Genomic DNA, 9,556 nt, shown 5'->3' with positions numbered 1-9,556 from the left:
TTTTAAAGGGTGTGATCACTAATGGTTGTGCCCTTTGCCAACCATTATCTTACCAATGGTTGTGTTCCTTACCAACCAGTACATAAAAGCCTATACATATGGGCCACTGGTGCATAATGGAGGCACTCAATTCCCCCTTTATCCATCATCAACTTGTGGGACAAATACCCTCACGGGAGTGTCACCATATTGTCAAATTTTCATTCAATTTTCGTCAATTTTTCTTCTCCATTTTCCTATGATGGTATCAAGAGCTTGGTCATGACAGAGATGATATTTTCATGCACTGAGAAGACAATCAATAGCCAAGTACTTGGTTTGGAATCCAAACTTGCATATTATAATCATCTTCGGAAGCTTTCAAATCTAAGAGAAGAACTCTTCTAAATTACAGTCGGAGGCCTAGAGTATACTAGGAATTTTTAAAATTTTGTAAGTTGTTATTATTTTGAAGAGAATTATTGGCACAATTTTACACAAAGAAATAGTGCACTGTGCAATTTTTCTACACCCATTGCTACTGTTTCGGCTGGTCATCGGAGCCCATCATCACTGCTGGAGTTCATGGACATTAGGGCACATCATAATCTTAAACATCAACCACCATCTTGCTAGACGAAAGTGAAGATAAAACTTTTATAGTGACTTGTTCCAGTCTGTGCGAGGAAGACTCTTTGATTATAACGGCATCGTTTCAACCAATGGTCAAGAATTTTCAAACGACATTGTCATTTTAGATATTGCTGAGAAACCAGTTCCTATAGCAAATGAGGCCGTTTCAAGCAAGGAGCCAAACAACGCCATTCCAAGAACATTGGAAGCCGTCCATAAGAGTCAATACGACATCGCCTCAGAAAAACCAAACGACTTCATTTCATCTAGAATAGGCTCACTCCAAACTGCTTGGATAAGGACAAGGCCTCCAGGCCATTTTGCAGAAGCTCATGGGCTTATAGAGAATTGGACCCAAGCCCAAGTCCAAGTGACCAGCCCACAAGCTAACCCACCTTCTACAGACTCAAGTTGTGCTGTAAGCCAATCTCCAAGTAGAGCCGTGAGCGGAGAGAAGGAACACATCATTGACCAAGCCACCGACTGCTAGTTCTTTTTTTTTTTTTTTTTTTTTTTTTTGTCTCCTTGGCTCAATTTTCTAAATCGATTCAAGCCAGTTTTGTTATTCTGGGCCTTTCTAGGTCATTTCAAGGTCGATTTGGTCTGTTCAAAAGCCGTTCTAATCTAAATTTTGTGCCAAATCAATACAGAGCACTTGTTGGTTGAGATTATCACCAGAAATGTTTTGAAAAGGGAGAAACATCAAGACAAGTTCATGGGAATACTTGATTGGGACGTCAATTCCATTATTCTCCTTATTTAAAATATAATAGGAGAATTTCAAGGTTGCCACCTTGGATTAAATCTAAAAATTATTATTACTATGGAGTTTGTAATTATTTTAATTTTTCACAGTTGAAATATTGTATTTGTTTTTTTTACAATATAGCACATTTATTATATGTACATCCTTTTTATTGTTAATTTTTAAGCTTTCATATTTATTGCACAGGAAAAAAAAAAGGATTGATTCATCGGGGATAGAAAAACTGAATGGCAGAAATTTTCAAACTTGGAAATGGCATATAACTTTTCTTCTAACTCACAAAAAGACCTTATATATATTGACAACACCAAAGTCATGAGAAAGTGTAGAAAATGAGCTGAATGGAAGTAGCGTACGAAGTAAAGATAAATGGAAAGAACAGAATGTATGGGCAAAAACTTTAATTTTGCTTTGAATGAATGATCATATTATTTCTCTCTTTGAAGACTACGAAAATGCTAAACAAACTATAGATGTAGTTGAGGCAAAGTAAGGTTTAAGGTTGGATACTTATATATAGTTATTATTGTATAAGTAGAACCAAACTTGTATGAAAGATAATGATGACATTGGCGATCATGTACTTCAAATTGAATTTATTAGAAAAGAATTATATGATGTTGGTCATCTTCTTACTGATAAAATACAATTTACAACCCTACTAAATAGTCTTCCTTCATCCTGGGATGACATTATTACTTCTTTAGACTTAGTGGGAATGAAATAACAATGACATCGCTTCCAGTACTTTTCATACTTGAAGGAGAAATGATGAAGATGAGGAATAGAAATAGTGAATCATCCAATTTATTGATGGCTTAGGACAAGCATTCTATACAAAATAAGATGAAGCCAAAACAGTTTAAGAAAAAGAAATGGTTGAAAAAGAAACAAAGTAAAGGATTTAATGAAAACTATTTAAAGTATAGGAAGAATGAGCATTACAAATCACAATGTCCTAATAAAGAAAAATGCGAGAAAGTAAGAAAATTGTGATAATAGTCTTAGAAGTAATGCTCCTGGAACTAGCGTTAGATTCATGGTGGGTTGATTCTACAACAACAAGACATATATGCAGAAACTAAGATCTGTTTGTCAAACTTGAAGATGAAAAAACGAGAAAGCATAGAATTTATATGGGCAGCAACACATACTGCAATGTCTTGAGGCAAGGTAAATGTAAATTTAAAGTGAATGGTTCCGTTATTTTACTTAGTGATATATTATATGTATTTACTATTCGTAGGAATTTAGTATCAGTGCCTGCAATAGATAAAAAAGGCTATATAGTTGAGTTTAAATTTGGAACCATTGTAATAAGTAAGGATAATGCAACAATGAAAGACATGAAAGATCGCAATATGTATATACTGAACATTGATATTAATAAAGTACCTATTTCTGATTATTTGAATGTGTCTACTGATTATGCATCTTTATAGCATCTAATATTAGGTCATATAAATAAAAATAAGATGATCAAAACGTATAAAAGTGGATTAATACTAAAAATAAATTTAGATAAATCTATGCCTTCTTACATGCGACTTTGGAGGAGTAAGTCCTTAGGGTACAACCACCTAGTTTCATTGATGCATCATTTCCCAACTATTTGTGTATATTGGATAAGTCTGTTTATGCCTTAAAACAGGCACCTAAAGAATGGTTTCATCGCCTATCTCAAACTTTACTTCAACTTGGTTTCTGTGAATCCCAACTAAACTACTCTTTGTTCCCTTACCACAGATCCTAAGTCATATATTTATAGTTGTTTATGTGGATGACTTGATCATGATAGGCACACACTTATCTCTAATTATGAATCTTATTTCTTACTTAAAGAAAGAGTTTGCTATGAAAGACTTGGGACCACTCCATTACTTCCTAGGCATTAAAGTCGCATTAAAGACACTTGGGACCAGCCAAGTCTTATTTATCACAATCTAAATATATTTCAGATAAACTACATTGAGCCAATATGGCTGGTGTTAAACCCTGCTCTACTCCTTTAGCCACATGGAGTAAGCGTTCACAAATTGTGATCTCATGCAAGATGTCACCAACTACAAACAAGTTGTGGGTGCTCTTTAGTATTGTAAACTCACACGTCTTGGGTTAGCATTCATGGTTAATCAACTCTGCCAATTCATGCATGCATGCACCCTTCTTACTTGTTTGCAGCAAAGTGTGGGTTATGCTATTTAAAGGGCACTCTTCATCAAAGCCTCCACTTTGCAAAAGGATTCTTGCAACTTCAGGCCTTCGGTGACTCTGATTAGGTAGGTGATATGATCGATCGTCATTCTTCAACAGGTTATGTAGTGTTTCCTTATCCCTGCCTAGTGTCATGGAGCACCAAGAAACAACCTGTAATCTCTCACTCTAGTACAGAATCATAGCACTGAGCCATGGCCTTTGCACTTGCAGAACTCTATTGCATGCTTCTTACTAATCTCCAAAGTTCCACTCACTTCTCACTAAATTTTATTCTTTGGTGTGACAACCTTGGAGCCCTCTCTCTTGCAGCAAATCTAGTTTTCCATTTAAGAACAAAACACATTGAAGTGGATTACCACTTCATTTACAAGAAGGTTGTTCAGAAAGACATCATTCTTAGATATCTATCCACTTATGTTCAGCTAGCCGACATTTTCACCAAAGGACTTTCTTCCTCATGCTTCCTCTATCTTTGAGACAAGCTTTTATTCTGTAAACTTCCTATCAACTTGAAGGGAGATGTTAAGGTAGTACCAACAATCCTAGAAGATCACACTGCAGTAAACAATAAGCTTAAAGATGCAGATCCTGCTCCAGTTTCAGTTACAAAAGATAAATATAAAGATGATAAAAAAGATTAGATGATAAGGATAGAGGCTAGTTGTTATAGATATAACTTCTTATCTTATATTAGGATCAATCTAAAACTTTTATATGCAAATATAAGTTTTATGTAACCACTGTAACAATCTAATACTCGTGTACTTCTATTTAAATCAATTAAATATACACAATGCAGCAACCTGCTTCATTCCTCTTCATCATTATTTTATTAAATCTTTCACTTGAAAATGCTGCTAAAAAAACATTTAGAAATTGAAACGGGGTTGGGATTTTGAGGATCCTTACCAAAATTTGTAGAATAGAAGATTTGAAAAAGAGGAACGTGAGCATGTCCAAAATCTAGAAAGAAGATGGTTAAAACCTTTAATGATAGCAAAAGCTTTTCTTTTCTTTTCTTTCTTCCTTTCATTTTAGTTTTTATTTTTTGTGAATTCCTTCTCTTCCATGTAGAATCTGTTTCTTTTTCCAGAGATAGAAGCAAAGGGGCAATGACTTTCATTCAATTTAAGGGAGAGATGTTTGATTAAAGGTGTGAGGGACACTAATATGAGAGTGTGCGGTATAAGGCTTCCTAGTAGAATTTTTGGTAGTTAAATAGTTTGTGAATAATAGTTAAATAATTTGAATTAAGATGATTTGTTAAGTTTTGAGAAATATAGGAGAAAAAATTGAATTAAAATATTGTTTGAATATAAGTTTTTAATATCTTTTTAAAATTTGAAGTAGTTGTATTGTTTGGAAGTTTATGAAAGTTTTAATGATTAGATGAAATAGTTGAGAATGTGAAATTTAAAAAATATTTTGTGTTCGAGTGTTGTTTAAAAAGGAAATTGAAAAAATATTTTTAGACATTTAAGTGTCCAAACATGCCTTACTACTTTATATATTTCCTAATTTTGCTTACTAATAGATTTTTTCTTTTAATTTACTACCTACTTTAACAAATTCCAATAAATAAATATCTCAAAATAATTTATTCAAACAATTCCTCCTTTTTAGCCTATTTTCACAACAAATAAAAATTTTACTTGCAGTCAATTTTGTATTTTTTTATATATTTAATTAATGCGATTGGTTATATATTAAAAAAATTAAAACTGTCAATTACATTAGTAAGTACATAAAAAGTACACAAAAATAACTATATATAACATTTAAGTTTGACAAAACTTGATTGAAACACATTTTAAATTCTTAAAAATTTTATTTGCAATTAATTTTGTATTTTTTTTATATATTTCATTGATGTAATTGGTTATAAATTAAAAAAATTAAAACTATTAATTATATTAGTAAAATACATAAAAAATATACAAAAATAACTATATATAATATTACTGTTTGACAAAACTTGATTAAAACACATCTCAAATTCTTTTCTTTTAAAAAAAGAAAATATCTTAAAAAAGATTTAACAATCATTCACCCTCAAGCCTCAAATCCCATTGTAATATTAAATGACGGATAAGGACACAAACTGTACGATGGGAACATCGCCATATGTAATTCAGCCAGACCGAGATTGCAAAGAGATAAGCCGTTAGTGGCGGTTGGAAACGTTGGAAGCCAAGCCATAGCCAGCCATGCTCGCATCCACAGCTTCTCAACTCAGAACTTTCCACTCCCTCTCCCCCTTACCACCCCTAACGTTTTCTTCTCCCTTCAGACTCTCCCTCAGTTTCCGGCAATCCAAGCGGAAATGCACTCTGCAAGCCTCGGTTCCTCCATTCCCTCTCAGAGTTTCTGCTAGTTCCCAAGCTGCCCCTGCTTCCACTGAAGCGGCCAAAGCCTCCTCCGTACCCTCCGAAATGAAGGCTTGGGTTTATGGGGAGTATGGGAGTGTCGATGTTTTGAAGTTTGACTCTAACGTTTCGGTGCCGGAAGTGAAGGAGGACCAGGTTCTGATCAAGGTTGCAGCGGCGGCGCTTAACCCTGTCGATTTCAAGAGGAGGCAGGGAAAGTTCAAGGCCACTGATTCGCCTCTTCCGGTAATTTTGTTTTCTTCTGGGGATGTTTTGTTGCCGAGATAATTCGTCGAAATGAACGATTTTTATAGAAAATCTTCGTTGTTTATGGGCCGGAAAATACATTCTTTGGCCAAACAGAGACCTTGAAGCTGAAATTTGGTTTAAATTATTTTGGTGCATTATGTTGGTGAACTTGTGTGATTTTCCAGGAATTTTTTGTTGGAATTGCAATGTTTGTTGACGTTTAGGTGGGAAAAAACTGTTAAAAATGGTCAATTTTATGGATTTTTCTGTACAGCAATGGCTAATTACTAAAGGGAGTGTGAATTAGAGTCGTAACTCGCAAGCATGTTAGAGTTTTGCTGAAGAAACGGTTTCTTTTTCTTTATATTATGAAGCAAACTTTCTGATGTCTTTCACAAATCATGCTAGCAAGTCGGGTTCTTTTTTTATATATTTATTTTTTAAAATCATAAACTAAGTTACTCTTCAATTTTTTTGGGGATAGACTGTTCCTGGCTATGATGTTGCTGGGGTGGTGGTAAAAGTAGGCAGTCAAGTAAAGGACCTAAAGGTGGGGGATGAGGTATATGGAGACATACACGAGAAAGCATTGGAAGGGCCCAAACAGTTTGGCTCTCTTGCAGAGTACACAGCCATCGAGGAAAAATTGTTGGCCCCAAAGCCAAAGAACCTGGATTTTGTTCAGGCTGCTGCATTACCTCTTGCAATTGAGACTGCCTATGAGGGTCTAGAAAGAACTGGGTTTTCTGCTGGTAAATCCATTCTTGTTTTAAATGGTGCTGGTGGAGTTGGAAGCCTGGTTATTCAGGTATGTGTTTTTCTTGCTAATTACATTTTCTGTTAATGCTGAAAACAGAAAAACAGATACTTGACAAATAGGTGGGAAACTTCTGTAAATATCAAAGTTCATTTGAAGAATTCCTTCTGATCTTTGTGGCATGACTTATCGAACTTGTCTTTCACTTTCATAATTCGCCAACACACATTAACCTAGTGTGCAAGGTTGTGTACCGATTCGACTGCCAGTGGCCACAAGGAAAACCGCTTAATTTATCATAACATAACTATAGCTGACCACACCTAGATCCATGGCTTGGATGTCCACCCCAAATAACATAGCCCGTCGTAATCATAAATGACAACATATCATGAGGCATGTAAAACGAATAATAACATGACATTGAAACTTACTTTCATCATAACATAACTTGGTATGTAAAAAGGGGCTTTCAATAAAGGATCAAACATACAAAATACTTTAAAAAATTGTTTACCATATACTTAAGGGTCTGATTATGCTACTTATCTCTTTGCTTCTAGCGTTAACAAATGTGTCAATAACACCTACTGTAAGTGCTGAAAAAGGGTTGAAATTGATAGGGTGAGGCTGGTTATTCAATCTCCTGAATTTGCAACAACTTTGCTAGGGTTTTCTTATAAAAATAAAGCAAAGACCTCAAGAAAACAAGCCTTATTGGTATTTGCAACAGTAATTTAGGGTTAGGAATTGATTTCTTGAAGAACATCTCGTGGGATTGCTATAGAAACTTTCTACACTCGCAGCAGCCTCTATTTTAATGAGATTTAAAAAATTTAATAATAGGACTGTACGAACTTAACTCATAGTTGTTATAAAAAATGGTTCTAAGAATCCTAATGGCTAGGAGTTATAGGGCAAATATGTTCATATTATTTGGATCCATTTGAAAGTTATAAGTGGGGTTGATTTCTACTTCTCCAAGTCTGGAACAGCCCAAATTTCTATTTCAAAAGAGTCCTAAAGCAAGCTGCAACAGAGGTGCAAGAATTCTTCTAAAACAACCTTACCTAGAGGGCTTCCTAGCACCTAATCGGGTTCTAACTTATCCCAAGATGGTTGATTTCCGATTCTCACGAGTTTAAAACCCAAAAACTCAAATGGGCTTTGGCTCGTAATACTTGGGCTTATCTATCCATATATGGGCTAATAGGCCTGGCATCCTATTGGGCCGAATGGGCCGAACTTACTCCATTTTGAATCTAAGTCCATAATTTCGTATCCAACTCTCTTCAATATTAGATCCCCATGTCATAGGTACAGGCTAATGGGCCCAATAAAATAATCTTTTTTTCTAGCCTTAACAAAATTGGGCCCATGGCCCAAACTTATAAAATCTTTATCCTAAGCCTATAAAATTTGGGTCTGGGTGTTACAGATGGAGGAATTATTAGTTCTTCAATCTGCATATTGGGTTGAATCTCGGATCAAGGTCACTCATGTAATCTCTTGTACCTTTACCATATCATATCCCATCTTATTCTTCCAGAGAAGTGGTTAATCTCAATCTGTCAATCAATGTATTGTATTCTGTCAGCTATTCACTACTTAGGTGGACATGTTTAGATGACCTTGACATTCTCCTCTGTTCCTAATTTCTTCCTATATTATTTACCATCCAGGTTTCAGTTGTTAGCTGATCCTATGAGTACAATTGTTCACAATTAGAAAAGGGGTTCATTTAAATGACATGCATTAACGAAGATTGAACTTTTTCTAGGCTGGCCAAAAGGAATAAGCCCTGCTGGATGTCAAACTAATACAATGGCCTATCCCATTTCTCTGTTTTCTTTCATTTGTAGTTATTTTTTCTAAATTTTTCTATTGATGCAGTTAGCAAAACACGTGTTTGGTGCATCAAGAGTTGCAGCAACTTCAAGCACTGGAAAATTGGAGCTGTTAAAGAACTTGGGTGCTGATTTGGCCATAGATTATACTAAGGAGAATTTTGAAGATTTGTCAGAAAAATTTGATGTCGTCTATGATGCTATTGGTGATAATTTTTATGCAAATTGATGGTCTTCCAGGTCTTGATCTTTGCAGTAATTCATGATACACGAATATCTTATTCATTTTCTTTCTTTCTTCTTCTTCTTCTTCTGTAATGACAGGGCAGTGTGAAAGGGCAGTGAAGGTAGTGAAAGAAGGGGGCAGTGTGGTTGCCCTAACTGGTGCTGTCACACCTCCTGGTTTCAGATTTGTAGTCACCTCAAATGGAGCTGTTCTGAAGAAACTGAACCCCTTTTTAGAGAGTGGGAAGGTGAAGCCAGTTATTGACCCCAAAGGACCATTCCCATTCAACCAGGTTGTGGAGGCTTTCTCATACATTGAGACAAATCGAGCAACTGGAAAGGTAGTTATACATCCAATTCCATGAGGAGAATGAAAAACTGGGAAATTTTTCATTTATTTCAAATAATGTTCTTTATGCTCACAGTAGTGATGATATCATGATGATGATGATGATGATCTCTATATATATATGAGACTGACGAGATGAGTTAATAAAATATCTATAATACGTGATAA

General features: G+C 35.0%; 1 protein-coding gene across 1 annotated transcript; it reads left to right on the top strand.

The window, feature by feature from the left end:
• Positions 1–5,707: 5,707 nt before the first annotated feature.
• LOC122314371 (2-methylene-furan-3-one reductase-like) lies at positions 5,708–9,556 on the top strand. Its single transcript, XM_043129903.1, has 4 exons — positions 5,708–6,207; positions 6,695–7,018; positions 8,861–9,020; positions 9,139–9,556. Exons 1-4 carry the CDS (start codon positions 5,803–5,805, stop codon positions 9,402–9,404), a joined length of 1,155 nt encoding a protein of 384 aa, XP_042985837.1. The 5' UTR covers positions 5,708–5,802; the 3' UTR covers positions 9,405–9,556.

This window comes from Carya illinoinensis, chromosome 6 (genome assembly GCF_018687715.1).
Source record: "Carya illinoinensis cultivar Pawnee chromosome 6, C.illinoinensisPawnee_v1, whole genome shotgun sequence".
Lineage (NCBI taxonomy): Eukaryota > Viridiplantae > Streptophyta > Magnoliopsida > Fagales > Juglandaceae > Carya > Carya illinoinensis.
Note: the sequence above shows the minus strand (reverse complement) of the source record. Positions and strands in the feature narration are given on the sequence as shown.

Bases quoted from the DNA above. Each gene is read 5' to 3' on its own strand.
- LOC122314371 (XM_043129903.1), top strand. From the start codon at position 5,803: ATGCTCGCATCCACAGCTTCTCAACTCAGAACTTTCCACTCCCTCTCC. The intron at 6,208-6,694 runs GTAATTTTGTTT...TTTTGGGGATAG, and splicing joins CCACTGATTCGCCTCTTCCG to ACTGTTCCTGGCTATGATGT. The intron at 9,021-9,138 runs GTGATAATTTTT...CTGTAATGACAG, and splicing joins TGTCGTCTATGATGCTATTG to GGCAGTGTGAAAGGGCAGTG.